Source organism: Perognathus longimembris, chromosome 16 (genome assembly GCF_023159225.1).
Source record: "Perognathus longimembris pacificus isolate PPM17 chromosome 16, ASM2315922v1, whole genome shotgun sequence".
Classification (NCBI taxonomy): domain Eukaryota; kingdom Metazoa; phylum Chordata; class Mammalia; order Rodentia; family Heteromyidae; genus Perognathus; species Perognathus longimembris.
In genome coordinates, this window is record NC_063176.1 from 22,081,246 (window position 1) to 22,101,436 (window position 20,191).

A 20,191-nucleotide genomic window follows, 5' to 3' on the forward strand; every position below is an offset into this window, starting at 1 on the left:
ATGCAAGCAAACAGGTGAAGGAAGAGCAATGTCTCTTAGTATATATGTCACTGCTGCTAGACTTATAATCAAGAAAAAGCTGAGTAGATGAACTGAACATTCTGGAAGAACTGGAAATTTTTTGAGGAAAAGAGGTGCTCTTTGTTGGTGCTTATCCTGGGTTTTAAACTCAGGACATAGGGACTATCCTTGACTTTTTTTTTGGTATGTTTGTTTGTTTGTTTTGCTAAAGGCTACCACTCTACCACTAAACTCACAGATACACTTTTAGCTTTTTGGTGTTTAGTTAGAGATAAGAGTTTCACAGACTTTACTGCCTGAACTGGCTTTTTTATGGCTCTCAGATCTCAGCCTCCAGAGTAACTAGGATTACAATTGTGAGCTACTGGTGCCCAGAAGAAAAAAAGTTTTTAATTAAGGTACTTTTCCTTAGTTTGGGCCTCAGAGAGTTTGTAGAGTGGAGATGAGCAGGCAATAAGTCAAGAAAGTAAGGAAAAAGGAAACCAATACATGAAAGTGTAAGATACATCATCACGTGAATAGACTATATGGTTAGCATCATGCCTCGTTTCTTCACCTTGTTTCCTCTTCTAATGTAACACTTCCTGTCACAGTTTGTAGCAGATTTTCCTTCCTGGGTTTGTTCAATTCTATCTTGAGGGCATGTGAGTTGTCAAAGGTGTATATAATGGCTTCCCTTCTATTTTGACTAAGATTAAAGTTAAAAATGGAGACCAGATTGGAAGCTTTATGAAAGAGGAGACTTGTCATTTTGTTCTATGTATTAAACTGAAAAGCTTCTGGCAAATAGTACTCAATAAACCTTTGTTATAGTGACTGTTTCTATTCCCAAAGAGTGGACAGATCTAAATGTGTATCAAAGGTGACCCAAATGAAAAGTTCCATGTGCATGGCAAAGAACAGAAGAGATGCCCAAAGGCAGCCAACATGTAAGTACCACATGAACTAGATGACTTTGTTAAAAGAGAAAGAGGAAGTGACACCTCATATTGTCAGTTACTGTCAGTTACTGAGATACAGCCAGACTACCCTTTGGAAAGTTAGTTTGACAAAGCAAGGGTGTGGGGGGGTCACAGGTGGAGGTCCTGAGGGCACAGAGTGAGTAAGTAGAGCAAATGCATATGAAGTTAAGCTTCCTCAAGAGTTTGGTGAGCTTGCTCTAGGATTCTTGTGGGTTTTTTTTTTTTTTTTTTTAAACAACAAGTAACTGAGCCTGTCTGATGGATCACAGGAACAATCCTAGCTATCAGGAGGCTGAGATCTGAAGATTGTGCTTGAATCCAGCTCAGGATCCAAAAGCCAGACAGAAGTGGAGTTGTGGCTACAATGGTAGAGCCTTCAATGAAAAGGCTACAGAAGAGCGTCATGGCCTTGAGTTTGAGCCCCAGTACTGACTGGCACAAAACAAACAAAAACCCAATTATATATTTTTTTTGTAGCTTATACATAAAACCATATGCCAACATTGATATTTCCATATATAAAGTACACAGTCTATCTGTCTCCTCCAGCTCGTATCATTTCCAAGAAAGTCTTGATAGAGTTGGGAGTGATTGACAGTTGGGATGACAAATTTTAAAAGAAAGAAAAAGAGAGAAAGGAAGGAAGGAAGAAGATAGGAAGGAGTGGAGAAGGGAAGGAAGGGAGGGAAGGAAGGAGAAAAGAAGGAAAAAGAGAAAGGAAGGAAAGGAGGAAGGAAAAAAGAAGGAAAGAAAGGCAGAAAGAAAGTCGGATGTTTCCTCCATCCCATCAGGTGGTGCGATCGTGGGTGGGGGCAGGGTGGGGCGCGGTTTGAGCCAGGCCACCCCCTCCCAGGATCGCCGGGCCTGGGTCCCCCACCACCAAGGACGGCTGTTCCAGCACCGGGCACCCGGGCCGAGCCTGCAGAATAAACGAGTATGTTTAGCGTCCCGAGGACATTTGTTTTTCTCAATTCCCTTTCTTCTTCTGAAATCTGGCCAGCGTTAGTCATCCCCAGCTCGGCACGAACTCACACGGGTGCGTGTGTGGCCCAGCGAGCTCCTGCTGGGGCCCGGCCCGCCCCCGGGAGGGGCGCCCCGGGACCCCGGGGCCCGCCCGGCCCTCGCGAGCCCGCTCCGGGCCTCGGCGCGCGCCTGCAGGCGCCCGGGGGGCCGCGCAGTCTCCTCCCATCTCGGGGACGCCCGGCCACGCCGCGCCCCGGCGCAACAGCAGGAAAAAAGTTGTGCGGCGCGGGGAGGACTTGGGCCAGCGCTCGCTCGCGGCTCGCTAGCAGGACAGCGGCCCCGGGGGCTCCACTCGGAAGTGCGTGCCGCCCTCGCGGCGTCCCCGAGGGGTGGCCAGTCCCGCAGCAGCCGGACTCCAGTCCTCCGGGGAGGAAAGCGGAACCCCGATCCGGGGGCGCGCCCCTCGCCGAGGCTGCGCTGGAGGCCGCGGAGGAGCTTATCCTGTGAGCGGTGGCCCTGGGCTTCCATTGTTCGAGGGAACTTTCCAGAACCAGGAGCCCGAACCCGAGGACTGGACCGCGCTTCCCCTGGGATCGGTCGGGAGTTCCGGCAGCTGCGGGCGGCCGTGGCCGAACCTCCTTTGTCCTCCCGGGACCTTCCTCCCTCCCGCTCTCCCTCCCTCGGTCACTTGGCGCCGGCGCCTCAGCTGCTCTCAGCGCCCCTGTCCCTGCGGTCGGTCCCCCGTGACTGCCGTCTCGCAGGCGCCCCCGAGCCGCCGAGCCCAGGGGGCTGCGATCCGGAGGGAGTCTCCGGCCCCGGGGGCAGGATGGTGGCGGGCCGGTCCCCCGCGCGCGGCCCGGCGAGCTGGCTCTTCGCGGGACTGTGGTTGCTGGCGCTCAGCGATCCCGGGGGGCTGCTGCGAGCCGAGGAGCAGCCCTCCTGCAAGAAAGCCTTTGACCTCTACTTCGTCCTGGACAAGTGAGTGTGGGAGGGAGGGGCGGGAGGGGCTCTGGGGAGGGCGGTGCTGGATCCGCTGGGGCTGGGGAGACTGGGGAGTCTAAACTCCTGAGTAGGGGTGTTGGAGCTGCTGTTGGAGCCCTGTTGCAATCTCCCTAACAAGGCAAGCGCTTTCGCATTTGTTGGGCTTGGTGACAGGATGTGGCGGGGGGGGGGGGGGGGGGGGGGGGCGGGCAGCTCCAGAGTTACTTAGTGTTTCCACTACTTGCTACTCTTGGGAAAATTGACCATCTGTGGCTATATATCTATATACTTTATCTATCTATCTCTTTATCTATCTATGAATGATCATATCTATCTGTGATCACATATATATCTACCTGTGATCATATATATATCATATATACATATATAATGGACAGAGAGAGAGGAGAGACTTTTCCTTTCCTTGACCTCTGAGTCCTTACCCCACTAGCACACATACTGTAAAGTTTGCCTGGTTTTATCCAGATCACAGCCCTTTCACTGGAGCCAGGAAAAGCCTTAATATAGTCAATGTGGCTTGTATTTCCTGCCAAAGAAAGCTTTTGTCTTTCCTGTGAAAAGCTGCGCCCGTGTATTACTACTCCTCTCCAAAGACAGGCTGACCTCCTCTGCTGGCTAGCACCCAAGTTTCAGCACAGGGTATCTGTTTTCCTTCAGGAGGAGGCCAGGATTTCCACTTTTGTGATAGTGAAGTAATGAAGAAATGGTCATTTGTTCAGTCCCATTCTTCCCTTCCTTCCTTCCTTTTCTTTTTTCCTTTTCTAATCAGTGCGATTTCATTTTTCAGGTCTGGGAGTGTGGCAAATAACTGGATTGAAATTTACAATTTTGTCCAGCAACTTACAGAGAGATTTGTAAGGTAATTTTTTTTCCTACTTTACTCTTCTTGGCTGTAGAAGGAAAGGAGATTGAAGGGTAGAGTACCCCCTCTTCTAAAACCTTTTGCAAAAAGGTTTCTTCTCTTGTACAAAATGTTGATTTTTGAAAAATGTCTCAAGGTGGTTAGTATCACACACTTGTCATTAGGACTTCCCCTTCAGCCATCCCTTTGGGACTTACTTCATCTGGCTCGCAGAAACTTGGCTCACACGTTAGAGAAACATCTTCAAATAATATTCCAAATGCCTTTTCCTTTTCCAGTTTTCATCTGTTTTAAATTTCAGTTATGCTTTCTTGTAATTTATCACATTAAAAATAAATTTTATGCTAATAGTATCCATAATATATATATATCTCCACACAATTCTTAGCATTGTAGACATCCTCATTTAAAAGAAAAGGAAGTGTTGGAAAACTTCAAATGAACATGTGTTAATAACCCACTACCAGAAAAAGCACTTGTGTGTGTTTTTAAAGCAGTGACTTGTGTTTACACAACGTGTGGGTGTGTGGCTGGTTTAAAATTTAACTGTTCTATATATGCAATAAACCCCAGTAGAAAAGACTGCCTTCTTCTATAAAAAGCATTACTGCTATGAAATCCAGCTTACTCTCATTTAAGAGGTAACTAGGAATTAGTGGCATCTCTTATTTAAAAATAACCCAAAGACTCTCGGCTTTGGGGGCTCTTTTACTTTTCCTCTCCTTTCCTTTCTATCTTAAAGGGAAAAATAGTATAATGAGCAAGTACAAGTTTATCAAGATAATGGAAAGGACATGAATAGGAGCTGTACCATTAAATATTGCTTCTTTCAGTCTTGTTAGCCCAAATGTTTTCTGTAAAACAGGCTTGGATGATCAAAACATTTTGAAAGTCATGTTGCAAGTAACTTCAAACAATCTGTAGAGGCCTAGGCAATCCTTGCTTTCAGTTATTGGCAACAGTAAAGTAATCCCTATAAAAATGTATGCCTGTCCATGCTCAATCATCAGTCCCCAGCTTAAAAAGGCAAGTATAGCATTCTCATTTCTGTGCAGGGATTGAGGTAAAGCTGTCTCAGAAAGAAAAATAAACAAGACCCTTTATCCTTAAATGTCAAAGCAGAACAGACAGTTGTTTATAAATCTTCTGAATGTGCAGAATGTCATGTAGTGTTACTCAAAAGCAACAGATCAAAAATAATGGATCATTCCTATACGACATTTGAAGAAAAATGAAACTCTTATTCATGGGTCTGGTTTGCCAATTGAAATTTGATAATATATTGTCCTCTGGCTCATGTCCAGCAACTCAGTTACTAGTTAACTAAGTACTAGATGAAGGGTGACCACAGAAGAGAAGGATATATAAGCCTTTAATATAATTCTGACCTGTAGTTGGTAGATTTTAGTTCAGAGCTTCAGTTTTAGATCTTCGCAATATTTGCATAGAGTTTCCTAGAAACCAGAACAATTTCGTGATAGATATTTTTAACGTCTGGTAAGATGCAGCTATCTGGGAAATCATTCCTGGAAGTAAGATGTTTGAGGTGGGAAAATTGAAAAGGCCTTATCACAAACTAATTTGTTTGTTTGTTTTTCAGTTTTTTCCCCCCTGAATGAATTTGAATGGACTTTTACAGTAGCTGTGGCTGTTCAATCTAACTGGTGGCTCTCTATCCCGAAATATGGCTACTGATGACTGGTAGTCACTAGAAAGTGTCCAGACTCCACTACAGGGATGAGGGAAGAAGTATGTTCTAGCATATATCTCTCCAGTTTCTCTTTTAAAATATAAATCCCCATGGTTCATGGAGGAGTATTTGAGAGCTGAGAGTCATTGACTAAACAAAAAAATCAATCATATAGAGTAATATTAAGCAGAATTAGTTTATTTACCTAGAGAGTTCCATTTAAAAGAAGTCTGGAGTCTTCTGTGTGACCAATTTAAAGGAGATTTGCTAGCTATCCATCTGTATTGTATCAATATTTCTTTAGAACATGTTTTAACTGCCTCTTTTCTTGTTTTGCAGCCCTGAAATGAGGTTATCTTTCATTGTATTTTCTTCGCAAGCACACATTATTTTGTCATTAACTGGAGACAGGTTAGTGCATTATCATTTCATTGCAGGCTTTTAGGAGAGATGAATCCTAAAGCATGATTGATATTCTCACGTGGTGACTTACTCTTCTGAGTGGAATCAGGCAAATGCACAGACAATTTGGATCTCTGTACTAATAGAAGAGGGCGGAGATATTAGCAATATAAAAGAACAGATCATCTGAAAGTCATTATCATTTATATGGGTTGTGGAAGGTACAGTGAAGCCCAGATCCCTGTCTTGGCTGTATAGTCACCATTTCCTTACTTACTCGGTTACTATGACCAGATCTCCACTTTTCTTATTTAGATGTAATATGTTAGTCCACAAGGAAGCTGAAGGATGACTGGGGAGGTGGAAGACAGATCTACTTAGATAATGTACTAGCTCCAGCACACTTCCTGGATTTCAGTCTTCCTCTGAGATTTACTAATGCTGAATATATAAAGAAATGCACATTTATGCACACATATCTATGTCTGTTCTATGCATTCATTTTCTCTTTTTTTGCCTAGGCTGGTCTGTGCTGTAATCCTTCACAACTGGGACAATAAGCTTGAATGTTGTGCTCAGCCTTTTCTATTGGTTGAGATGGGGATCTCACACACTTTTGCCTGGGTTGGCCTCTAGCTTCAATCTCTGAATCTTAGCCTCTTAAAGTAGCTAGGATTAAAGGTGTAAGCCACAGGGTTGAATATCTTTGTTTTGATATCTACTGAATCTATCACAAAGTTTATAAGATTGTGTTTGATGCATTCTTCTTGAATAAATGGGGCTAGCTTTATTTTGGAATCAAAGTTTTAAACGAGGGAGGCTAGAATACTTAGTTTTGCTTGGCATGTAAATTTCTGATAAATTCTGTGTGAATACAAGTCTCTTTTGCTAAAACCAATTTCAAATTTCATTGGTACTTCTTTGACTTTTCAAGAAAGCATGCTATTTAAAGGGTTTCAAGGATAGAATTAATTTATAATGCACTAATTGGATTTGAAGGGTTGTGCATGCAAAGGTCTAATGTCCTCACTGTTTTCCTTTTCTTGGATATAAAGATTTCTCTATGAATGGTGGATCCAGTTTAGCATTTCGGTCTTCTCTTTGGTATGCTACTTTCTTAATTTCTTGTGCGCATGTGGTTCTAATCATAGCTTAGAGCAACAGTAGTTCCTTGTAGGCCACATAGAACAATCTTCCCTGCTCAGTGATATGACAATATTTGCTTTTAAAAAGAGAAGATTTTTCCATTACCCAGCTTAATTTCCAAACAACCAGGTTTGGATCCAGAGAAGCAAGTAAAAAGAACAATTTTTAACACTTACGGCATGCATATAGATGGAAAAGCACTTAGCACAATGCCAGACACAGAGAGACTCAGTAATTGACAGCTACATACATTGTGCCAGGTTCTCTGCTAGGCACTTGGCATATGCTTCTCCAGCACGCTGAAGATGAAGCTTAGTCACTGGTCGCCCAGATGCTTAGACATGCATGAAAGGGGTGTACATCTTCTATCTATGATAGAGATCCTTTCTTTACCAGTGATGGAATTCAATCAGGGAAACAACTAAAGTGAGTGGGACAAGAGTTTTCTTTCTCAACAGACCATATAATGATGAACTTAATACTGGACCAAGTCTATATGAGTTAAATTTTTTCTTTTCTAGTTTACTAACCTAATGGTTAAGAATAACCTCTTTGTGATGATGTTGGTGATGATGATGATGGAAAAGGCTATCTTATACAGTTGATACAAGAACTGAAGTTGATGGAGAATGTAGCACAGAATCCAATAAAAAAGTATTGAAGACATAAAAGTTCTACTACTACTACTATCTCTACTAGTATTTTAATATGGCAGTATTTTAGTCATTAGGGAAGAATTATGCTTATCTAAAGAGACTGTTTGCCTGCTTACATGGGTGTATAACATTCTAGAAAGTATGTAAATAATATTATTTGCATCCTTTTATATGTGTAGCTGGCTCTTCTGTCTCTAGTGAGAAATACTTGGGTTTTACAAATTTTGCTAATTGAGATACATTAAATTGGTTTGGGGTGGCAGAATTACATTGAGAAAGTCTGAATGAGAGTTCTTGTTTTTTCATTTAATGATTTGGAGACTCAAGGTAAATCATCTACTCAGTGTGTCAGTCTTTCTATGAAATACAGACATAAAATCTGCCATGAATTCTTAGAAAGTTATTGAGATAAAAACAAGATAATCCAGGTGCCAGTTACTCATGCCTAGATACTCACATGGCTCAGATCTGGGAATCACAGTTTGAAGTCTGCCCGGCTATACAAATCTTCAAGATTCTTATCGCTAGTTAGCCCGAAAGAAACAGAAACTGGAGGCTTGGTCCAAGCCATAGAATGCCAAGGGTGAACCAAGAGAAAGCCTGAGGTTTGGAGTTCAAGTCTCAGTACTGTCACACACACAAAATAAAAAAGCAAAAGATGATGTATGAAGATATATTTTGAATTTAAATGAACAGTCTTCAATAAGCATACCATTTTCTTTTACTGATGTTATTGAGTCAGCAATTTCTAAAATTTCCATGGTCTCTATATTGAGCTATGGGATTACTTTTCTTCTATTACAGAATCTTAAGTGTGTCAAATAATATGCATATTTAGATGCAAGAGCAGTGAACAAATGTTTCTACAACCCCTCTGGGACTTTGCTTCAAAGCCTAGAAATTGGAACCCTGGCTACATGTAAACTTTCTCATTGTGTTGTGGGTATAGGCAGAGATGCATCTAGGTGTAGAACCTGAAAAGCAGAGGTAAGCAAAAGAAAAGCACAAATTTCACAATTTCAGTTCCATTTTTCCTGATCTTCAGGACCTTTGTAAATATGAGAACTAGCTCTTTCATGTTTCTTAGGGTGTTGCTAAAGGTTTTCAGTGGGGAATGAGGCAGACCCGGAAGGTCGTGAATACTCACAGCAATGCCATATCTTCTGTTAAAAATTTCAGAAGGTGTCAGTGTCATGCAGATGATAACCATGGCAGGAAAAATTTCAGTTATTCATTTCATATGCTTATTAGTTTAAAAATACTCCTTTAAATACTTAACTTTAAAACATTCCCTCCTTTTCTTTGGCCTCCTGATTTTTATTCTCAATATGTCTGTTATTCCATCCATCTCCCTGTCTACATTATAAATGGGATGTGGAGGAAACATGAATGATCTAGAGTGCATGAGCAGGGGCATGGTGGTATCCATACTTAGCCCAGGATTGTATAGGAGTGTCAGGGAAAAGCAATGGCTATCAAGTATAGGTACAATATGGAAAAACCTAGCTTCTCCATGAGAATCAGAACTAATTTTCAGGTTATTTTGAGTTATTATGTACATAAATGGTTATTGTGAATTATGTTTAGTTCTGTTTACCATTAGTTGTGATTTAGTTGAAAATGTTTATCCAACAGTTATGTGCAAGGCAGTGTGCAATGTGCACAATTTGCACAGCCTCAGTTAATCCTCCTGACAATTTCATGTAATTGATAGTTATTATTACAACTGTACTGAAATGAGGAAACTGAAGCTAAGAAAACTATTGTAGCTTGTCTAAGGAGATACAGTTAGGAAGTACCAAGAAGTATATTAGCCAGAATGACCCTTTAAATTTTAAAACAGATCCTGTCACTCTTGTGCTTAAAACAAAGTCTTAGCACAGAAAACAATTGCCCCTTAATAGCCACAAAGATCCATGTGATTGCCCCAACTACTCCCCTCCTATAGCTTTCCTACAGTCCAGCCCAAGTGACCATCTTCCTGTGTTAGGAACATGGCAAGCTTGTCTCCCAAAAAAGATTTTTGGTCTTTTTCTACTCTAGGCCTGCTTGGCTACATTGTTCTTCTCAAAATTTATCTAACATTATCAATTCTGAGACTCACCTGATGACTGAGTCTAAGGGACCTACTCCATTGCTCCCCAGTATTTCTTTTTTTTTTTTTTTTTTGGCCAGTCCTGGGCCTTGGACTCAGGGCCCGAGCACCGTCCCTGGCTTCTTCCTGCTCAAGGCTAGCACTCTGCCACTTGAGCCACAGCGCCGCTTCTGGCTGTTTTCTGTATATGTGGTGCTGGGGAATCGAACCTAGGGCCTCGTGTATCCGAGGCAGGCACTCTTGCCACTAGGCTATATCCCCAGCCCCCCAGTATTTCTGATAATAAGATTTGGTTATAACTTTTTGAAGTACTTTATTTCTATTGTCATAAGAAAACAAGAGGATCTTATTTATCCTGTTCACTCATAGAGCCAAACACCTACAATAGAGCCTGTCACATGTTAGAAGCTGAATAATATCTATTGATTGAATGACTACATTTTTTTCACTTCCACACTCTGAGTTATTAACCCAGTAATTATCTGTCTTTATATATGTACTACATGATAGAGACTTGAGTTTTCTACTTTTCTCATTCCTACTCTTCTATGTCAGTTATGAGTATTTCTGACTTAATTTTAATATATGTATTTGCCCCCAATTGACAAAGTTATAATTGTTTGATCTGAATACAATAATCAGTTACTTAGAAAAAATACATCTTAGACAAAATTTGTAGGGAGTTACAGAAAAGTCATTTAATACAATTTGGACAATGTATACATTTCTATTATGTGAAATGGTTTGTTCTAATTCTTTAAAAAATTGAGTTAAAATTTACCTATGGGAAAGTAGTTTTCCATAAACAACTGATAATATAAATTGGTACATCTGGCTTTTTGGATAAATTTTTTAGTCTCTATAAAAGTCTAGAAAACTTTTATATAATACCTCTGTTTTCCAAGACTATATTGAAATACTACAGTGAAGTATGTGTATACACAATGTCATATACTTTAAATCATGTATAGACTGTTCATGATATCTAATGCAATATGTAGTAGGTAATAGTTGTTAGGAAATAATGCTAGGAAAATGATGTACATGTTCAATAGAGATGGATTAAAAACATTTTCATCTACAGTTGGTTGAATCTACCTCTGCAAAAAAGGTCCTTCTTTAATTCTTCTCCTGGACCTTCTCACCAGAGTTTTAATAAGGTATTTTATTTGCTCTTTAATTTTTCCCTTTCCCCTCCCATTTTGATCTCTACATTAAAAAATGCTGCCCTTCAATTTGCTGTGAAAGCTCTGATTAGAATCAGGAGAAACACAGACTAGATGAGCAAAACTAAGAAACTAGTGACCGCTATCATCAATGACATTGGTAGTTTTCTCTACTTAGTGTTTGTTATGCCTCATTAGTTATCATTATTTTTTGTCAGTCCTGAGGCTTGAACTTGGGGCCAGGGCACTGTCTCTGAGCTTCTTTTGCTCAAGGCACTTTTGCTCAACCACTTGAGCCACAGTGCCACTTCTAGCTTCTTCTGTTTATGTAACACTGAGGAGTTGAACTCAGGGCTTTATGCATGCTAGGCAAGAACTCTACCAGTAAGCCACATTCCCAGCCATGCCTCTCCCCATTAATTCTTACAATGGCCCCCTGGGTAAGATGTCTTTATAGCTACTTTATAGATGAAGAAACAAGTTTGGATTTGGAATTAACCCATGTTTTCTCTACCAGCTATGCTAATCTTAATCTACATTATCCTAGAAAATGAGGTTATTCTATTCTATTCATTCCAAACTTCTTTAACAGACTAGTTGCAGCACAGGTGAGGGAAAGAGCCCCCCAGCAAATGAGTAGGTTTAAAAATTAAGAGGTTCTTCATCCTGGCTGGATATTTAGAACACTGTGAGGAACCATTCCTTATCTTTCCTTTTCTATTTACTTCTCAGCAGAGAAATTTGTGAGATACTGACAGAGATGAAAGTTTATAAAAGTATTACTTGTTACATATGGTTTACTCTCTCTCTCTCTCTCTTTCTCAAATAGTTTTCTCTCTCCTTCCTTTTTTTGGTCTCCTTCCTCCAGTTGACTATAGCGTTTGTTTCCCTGACCTTCAATTTCAAAGCCAAAAGTTCAATCCGCCATTTTATTTGTTTAAATATTTTTTCTTTCCAAAATATATTTCAGGCTGCATAGAACATAATAACATATTAGACAGTTGAAAAGTTAGTAAATGTTAACATGTTGGGAAAGAGCATGAAGCAGATTGATGACTGTAGGAGCTCAAGAGAATCTGGTGGCCAAGTAAGACATTCACTGTGAGCTTCCAGATAGTCAGGGCACAGATAATTTGTATAGTTGTGAATAACAGAAAGAGGGAAGTGCATAGCAGCTACTGAGGGGTGGCAAAGAAACTTCCGCTGTCATTCCTTATAGGGGACTTTGCATGACAGCTGCATCCTTGGCAACATCATCACAACAAATACTGAAGTGGTTTCAGTGTTACTGTGCCTTGGAGAGTTAAACACAGGGAAGTTGATCTTTCTAAGTGATGGTGGCTTTGAGCTTATTGGTATAACATAACCACTTCTTCTCCTCCTCCCGCCCCCTCTTCCTTCCTCTTCTTTAATTTTCTGCTTACTTTCCTCCCAACTTTTCTTTTTCTTTTTTGCCAGTCCTGGGGCTTGAACACAGGGCCTGGGCACTGTCCCTGAGCCTCGCTGTGCTCAAGGCTAACACTCTACCACTTGAGCCACTGTACCACTTCTGGCCTTTTCTGAGTAGTTGATTGGAGATAAGTGTCTCATGGACTTTCCTGTTCCGGCTGATTTTGAACTGTAATCCTTAGATCTCACCCTCTTGAGCAGCTAGGATTACAGGCATGAGCCTGCTTCCTTTCTTTCTTTGAGATCACAATGTCTATGAATGAGTTCTGTGTTCACCCTCCTCTATCATTTTGCCTTTTGTCATTTATCTATTTGCTGGTTAAGAGATTAGAAATTATTATTATTACCATTATTGTTTTAGTGAAGTTTAGGTACTTTGATATCTGCTCTGTCTTGATTTGGCATCCAATTTTCCTAAGTGGATTGGGAAGAGGCTGATGGGCTGGGTATTTTCCCTGGAAAACCCCCCAATAGGCCTGTCTGTGTTAATGTCATGAGCTACAGGTAAGGATCAGTTTATTGCTATAGCAAGGCAGTGTGGTTTAGGACATCGCAGTGGCAGGCTTGTGTGTGGATAGCAAACCCGGAAGTGCTCAGTTTCTTTCACTCTGAGTCTTGTTATCCTGTTGTCTGGTCCTTAGACATAGTGGTGAGCTGATCTGAATGGAATGGGAAGGCTATTTTTACTGTAAAGAATCTGTTTGTGCAAATTCGCATTTCAGTTGTCTTCTTCCTTTTCCTTTTGGCAGCAAACATTAATGCTTGAGGACACACTGCCACTCATTTCTGGAAAGCACCAAATATTTGGTTTTTATCTGCATTCAGACATAATCAGTTTCAAGTTGTTACCATAGACATCAAACATAAATATTTACATAAAACAAGCTTATAAATTATGTAATACACTCCATCATCTGTGGAATTATGAATTTTTCTATGTTAGATTGAAAGTTTTATTGAGCACTTACTTTGTAAAAGGGCTTGTAATAAGTGCATAGCAGGGGATGACATCATAAAGGAAAGGCATGTGTAGTCCATGGTAAACTTTCAACTGAGTTGCGAAGTAAAAGTGTGAAATCAAATTTGATTAATGAAATTAGTTGAATTAGTTCATAGTAGTGTTTTTAAAAGAAAAAATTGTACATCCCAGTAGAAGTTGAATATGGTAGTGAATAGAGAGCTACTAGAAGCACTTGAGAAAGGACGCTGTAACCCAGATGCAGAGAAGTTGAGTATAGGAAGATTTTCAAAATCTAATATTTAAAAAAGGCTATCCGTTTTCTCTTCAGCTTTCCCAGCATCATTGAAGAAACTGTCCTTTCTCCAATGTAGGATTTTGGTAAATTTGTCAAAAATCAAATAGCAGTACCTGTGTGAGCTTATTTGTGGATTTCTCTTTTTTTATGTCATCATTCCCTGTCGATTTTTATGCCAGTGCCATGCTATTTTTGTTTCTGGGGCTCTGAAGTGTAATTTGAAGCCAGGCATTGTGATGCCTCCAGAATTACTCCTTTGCACAGGATTGCTTTGGCTATTCAAGGCCTTTGTACTCCAAATGAATTTGAGGGACGATTTTTCCTTTTTCTGGTGAGAATGACGCTGAAATATTGATGGGGATCATATGAAATCTCTAAATTGCTTTTTGTGAGTATAGCCTTTTCCAGAATATTGATTTTTGCTGATCTAAGAACATGGAGAACATTCTATCTTCTATCATCTCAGGGCTTCAAAATCTCCTTTTTTGCTCAAAGCTGGCTTTCTGCCGCTTGACGCACTCTACCACTCAGGTCGTGCCTCCAGTTGTGGATTTTTGCCAGTCATTTGGAAATGAGTTTGTTGGATTTATCTGCTGGATCTGGCTTTGAACAATGATTCTCATATCTCAGTCTCCTGAGTAGCTCGGAATATTGATGCGAGCCAACTGGGCTCAGCATTTATTCTTTGAATAAAACCCAGAGTTTTATTCAAAGAACTAGAATTCTGTTTTCCATTTCATGAACTTTACATTTGTGAACTGGACACATGGCTCTGTGGCTGAGTGCCAGCTTAGCAAGCGCAAAGCCTTGAGTTCAAACCTCAGCACTGCAAAAAAATTCTATTTTTGCATCTCAAAAGACTTTTTTTGCTTTTCTTAAAAAAGCAATAATTCCAAAAATGGTATCGTAAAGAGAACTCTTCATAGCATTATTTCTTTTAAAATACTTGTACATTTTAAAAGGAATTTTAAATCTTTGTTTGAAAACTGAAAATTATATTTTCTTTAATTCATCCTTACAAAACAGATCTTCATAATACTAAAGTCATATCTCATTTAAATATATTTCACATGGAAAATGTATTAGTCATGATAGAACAGATATTCTTTGTTTTCTTATCTTTTGTGTTCATATTGCTTCTGTCAAGAATCCATTACCCTCTGATCCCTCCCTCCCTCCCTCCCTCCATCCATCCATCCAGCTATCAGTCCATTTATTCACTCATTCAGGAAATATGTATTAAGTACTTATAGTGTTTTAGAGAAGGTATGGGTATTTGAATGTGTGAGAGGTACCATAAAAGCATGTTAAGGTAAGCACGAGACATTTGTTTGTTTTGTGAAAATAGAGAAATGTTAATTTCCTCGTATAAGAGTACTGTAGTGTGATTTAGAAATCTGTAGATATTAGAACATATCCCACAATAAATACTTTCTTAGTGAAGCTGAACTACATAAATATTAGTATTTTTGTTTTATTCCTTAGCATTTAGTAAAACAAATATGATTGAAGCTACTTGTGTTGAAGACATTATTTTGGTACTTTTACTTTTTCATGGTAGAAATATAGAAATGACCTAGGCCTGTCTAGGTTCCCAGATACTCATTAGGTATCCTCAAGAGTCTTCAAAGTTTATTCTCTAGCTTTTGTCATAGAAGATTTTGCTGAAATACTGCCAGGTTATTTGAGAAATATTTATTGTATTCTTTGCCTATTTCTTTTTTAAAATTTATTTATTTATTGTCAAAGTGATGTACAGAGCGGTCACAGTTTCATATGTAAGTCAGTGAGTACATTTCTTATAAAACTTGTTACCTCCTCCCTCATTTTTCTTCCGACTTCCCCCCTCCCCAGCCACCTTTCCCCCCTTGAGTTGTACAGTTGGTTAACAGCATATCGTCTTGTAAGTATTTCTGTTGCATTGGTTGGCCCTTTACTCTTTGTTTATCCATTTTGATGTTCTTTTTAAAGTTAATATTGTGACTCATTATTTTCAGAGGCAAAATAAGTAAAGGCTTGGAGGATCTCAAGAACGTTAGCCCAGTAGGAGAGACATATATTCATGAAGGACTAAAGCTAGTAAGTTAATTTGCATGTGTAAGGATGAGAGAAATATTTTCTTATTCTGTAATAAAATATAACTCTCTACAAAATCTCAAAACCCCCTTTATTTACCTTTACATATTTACCTTTAAGCATATTTACATTTAAGTGTTCTAAATGCTTTTGGTTATTTTGGAGATGGCATTCATTTCCACTTACTGTAGACCTTAAAGACATTTGCATTTTCATCTCTGAAGGATCTTCCTCTTTGGTTATATTGAGGCCATAGTTAACGTACACTTGAACCCAATAGTAACTACTATATACACATATATGTGAATCTATGCATATTTCAAATAGAAGAGTGAACACAAAATGCCCTGTTTGAAAAGCCAGCTAGTAATGTTTTGGTTTCGTCAGTCATAAATTCAGCTTGATGAAGCATACTGGTTAAAACTTAAAATTGAATTGTAAATTGGATAATTATTCTTCATTTTCAGGCGAATGAACAAATTCAGAAAGCAGGAGGCCTAAAAACCTCCAGTATCATCATTGCTCTGACAGATGGGAAGCTGGACGGTCTGGTGCCATCTTATGCAGAGAAAGAGGTGAGTACTGAGCTGCAACTCTTTCCAGCCTCATGGGGAACTTGCTGCCTCTGCCTATGAGACTTGATCTTTGATTAATTCTCTCTCTCTCTCTCTCTCTCTCTCTCTCTCTCTCTCTCTCTCTCATTCCACCCCTCCCCTTCCTCCTCTCCTATCCCCTTCTTTGCTCCTCCACTCTCCTACCCTTCCTCCTCCTCCTCCCTCTCCCCTTCTCTTCCCCACCTCATCTCCTTCCTCTCCACCTCCATCTCTCTCTTCCTCTTCTCTCCCTTTCCCCTTCCCTTCCTCTCCCTCTCTCCTCCCTCCTTCTCTCCCCTCTTCTCTCTGTTCGCTTCCATCTCTCTCTCCCCTCCTTCCCTTTTCCTCATCATAGGCAAAGATATCCAGATCACTAGGTGCTAATGTTTATTGTGTTGGCGTCCTTGATTTCGAACAAGCTCAGGTGAGTAACAAAAGATCCTCTAAACTTTCAATCATGTGATTGCATGAAGGATGTTTAGATTATTTTCACTCACTCATGACTTACTATAGAATGGTGTGATTCTTTTTTACTGTCTCTTTAATCTCCTTTAATGGCTTGGATTTTCCCTTTAATATGTCTTTTTGGATCATTTTCCCTGTTTTCTTCACAAAATCATTTCACATTTAAATTTGTGTTTTACATTTGCATTTTTCTTTGCATGAGGTTTAGATTCCTGTCTCCTGCCAGGGGTAGTGCTGAGTTTTGTGCTTTGTAGAAATGGTAACTTGAGGCCAAGTGAAGGGGTCTGTGGCTGACTTCGGTGGGTGTCATGGTGATGCATTTAGAATAACACTAATCTCAGTACCTTCCCTTGCCTTAAACACTGGCCACTCTAGTGAATTACTCCTGTGGAATAGCTTTTCATATAAACATAATTAAAGTGTAGTTTTACATATGAGCTCAGATGTAAGTTTATAAGGGGTTTTTATCTTCACTAAACTTTTATCTTCACTTAACTTGCACCTTTCTCTGAAGTTGGAAAGAATTGCCGATTCCAAGGATCAAGTTTTTCCTGTCAAAGGTGGATTTCAAGCTCTTAAAGGAATAATCAATTCTGTGAGTATGTCTGGGGAAGTGAGGTAGGAAAGGTGGGTAATTGTACAATACATTTCACACTGTAAGAGGTGGCCTTAGCCATCTGGTACAGGTGGTCGTCATTCAGCTGGAAGAGAGTGGGGAAAAGATTTGTTTGCTATTGCAAACACAGCGTGATTACAAAGATCAGGATTTTGCTACTTACTCTTGCACCCTTGGCTCTGCTATCTTCTGCTTATGTTTAAGACGTCCATAAACTGTCTCAGACACTTGCAACCCTTTGAATATGGAGTTCACTAGTTTGCTATCTTGAGACTTTCTCTGGGCTCTCTAGGAGAAATATAAAATAAAACTTTGGGTTGGAATTGAGACCACTCCCTCCTCTAATTCTGGTTATGTCTTAGCTATCTCATTCAGGCAACTTGACCCTGTGGCTGAATGTTTGTCTGCACTAGTTGTTCCTTCCATTTAGATGATGAATAGTTTCCCTGGAGCTCATCTTAGGTGTGTTTGGGATTCAGAGGAGCTGTCTCTGGGTATCGTTAGACTCTGGCTCTGCTGACTGGGGCCTTGGGAAGGAGTGATGAATGCGAAGCAATGCTCCTGGCTTCCCCCGCTGAGGTTTATGTTTCGTTTTACTGCTTTTGCTAGAAGTACTAGGAACAGTTGCTATTAAGTATTTATGATATTTTGGAAAACACCATCCTAAAGTGGAAGTGAATAATCTATATTCTCTTAACAAAAGCATTTCCCTTCATCTTTAGATATTTATAAAAGGAAAACAAAACCTCACATTTCCCTAAATTTGGCTCTGTTAAAGAATTTTCTCTTTAAAGATCATGTTTTATAGAGACACAGAGTGAGATTTATTGAGTTTGTTTTTAGTATCATGTAGGCTTTTTTGTAAGCTAATGGAGCTTTTTAGAGAAATCACACATAATTTGGTTCAATTACAGTATGTGTAGTGGTCAAACCAAATGTAAATGCAAAATGGAACAGGGATTCAATTATTTGGTGAGTTTGTATGGATTATTACATCAAAATTACAGTGTAACAAGTAATAAAAAATTTTATAGTTGTATCTAGTTTAAATGTCAGTACAATTTAAGGTGTAAATACAGGAAGAGGGTCAGACAGTGCAAAAGGAAGGAAAATAAATAGGACATTGCGTAAAAATTATTTGAAAATTATTCATTTTTCCATATAAAAGTTTAATTCAAAATTCTCCAGATAACAGATTAGCTTTACAATATTCTATTATAATGGATTATTTAAAAATGTTCTACTTTGAGAAATTAGTAGTTGATTACCAGGGGAAATAAAGTTAATATTGGGTTATTTTTATATATCTGTTTGTTAAATTTCTTATTTCTATTGGTACTGAGAAACTAAGATGTGGTTTCTACATATAACACAGTACTTCAAGACTGAAGTTCTTGCTGGATATTTAGTTGGATAAATTATGCTGAAATTAGGAAGATTTGCATTGGTTTAGCCACTAGTTGCAAAGTCTCTTGAGTTTCGTCCACAGCAGGATAATTGGTACAACTCCCGTGTTAACATATAGCTAACCTCAAACTATTTTGTCTTGTCACAAAGGTAGATTCAGTCATTCTCAGGAGTAAGCTAGCCTCTTGGGAAAACTTAGCAATGTCTAGCAGAGGCAGCATTAGGAAAAGGAGCTTTTATGAACAACCCAGAGCTTAAAACTGGCTGAGATTTTACAGTGTGGTGATACCTTGGAATTCTGGCTCACATTGTAGAAATTTGAAGCAATTTATTTTTTCATATCTCTTCAAGAACAGAAATTACTTGACTCCTAGTGATAAACAGAACCTCAAAGTTTGGGTTCTGCCTCAAACTTGAGTTGTTACATAGTGTTGTCTTATTCAAAAATAGATATTTAAACTTTAAGTCAAATACATTAAATCACTATGTGAGAAAAAAATACAAGGTATTTCTTTATTATTAACAATTCACCAAACTAGTGTACTGTGAATGTTTTACATAAAGCTGAGAAAATGGAAGAAATCAGGGAATTTAAGTTTTTCAGACATTTGGCACCATGAAGGCAAAATACTTGCTAAATTGATAGGCCTTTTCTCTTTCTTATTAGAGGCTATTTAAGTATATTTGACTTTTTAATGTGAGAACATTAGCTTCTTTGAAGTCAATCTTGAGGAAAAATTAACAGCACTTTTTTTTGAAACTATTTTTTTTAATGAAACATGAGATCCTAGAGTATAGAGATAGCATCATAATCAACATTTTCTTTCCATTGTCTAGAGTGGGACATGCCACTGACTGTCCTCAGTGAATCTCTGTGAAATACAGACTCACTGAGAAAAAGGAGGGAAGGTGTGGACACCTTCACCAAGATCTTCTCACTGGTCATGTCATGTTGGTAATGACTATGATGCTTTCAATCAGTAGCAACTGTTCTGAAAATAAAGCCGAACTCAGCGTACTTTGTTCCCATTGGGATAAACTGTCATTACAATGCTGTCCCAGATACAATGCCATTCCAAATAGAAGACATGATGCATAACCAATATGAACACATGCCATTTGAAGCTTTAACAAGACAGTCTTCCTTCAAATTTGTAACAATCTATGTTTAAAACCCTGACAAAACCAAAATGTGTTCGCCATAAATTACAGTGGCACTGGTCCTTTTGTGAGTGAAGACTGGGTCAGTGTTTCCATTATTCTGTGGATCGCTATGTTTCACGCTCTAGTTTTTGGCTATAAAAATGTACCTTGGGTTTAAAACTGGCAAGGAACACTACGGCCTTGGAACAAATTTGCTTTAC

At 39.3% G+C, this 20,191-nt stretch overlaps 1 protein-coding gene across 3 annotated transcripts in view; it reads left to right on the plus strand.

The window, feature by feature from the left end:
* Positions 1 to 2,112: 2,112 nt before the first annotated feature.
* The window catches only part of Antxr2 (ANTXR cell adhesion molecule 2), a 128,701-nt gene continuing 110,622 nt past the window's right edge, over positions 2,113 to 20,191 (plus strand). The window contains exons 1-7 of one of the 3 annotated variants that reach the window (XM_048363850.1): positions 2,113 to 2,924; positions 3,736 to 3,807; positions 5,840 to 5,911; positions 15,668 to 15,749; positions 16,214 to 16,321; positions 16,695 to 16,763; positions 17,319 to 17,399. In XM_048363850.1, the coding sequence (XP_048219807.1) occupies positions 2,773 to 2,924; positions 3,736 to 3,807; positions 5,840 to 5,911; positions 15,668 to 15,749; positions 16,214 to 16,321; positions 16,695 to 16,763; positions 17,319 to 17,399 (636 nt within the window). In that variant the 5' untranslated portion in view covers positions 2,113 to 2,772. The remainder of the gene's footprint in view (positions 2,925 to 3,735; positions 3,808 to 5,839; positions 5,912 to 15,667; positions 15,750 to 16,213; positions 16,322 to 16,694; positions 16,764 to 17,318; positions 17,400 to 20,191) is intronic. The other 2 variants (XM_048363851.1, XM_048363852.1) reach the window with 2 other exon arrangements.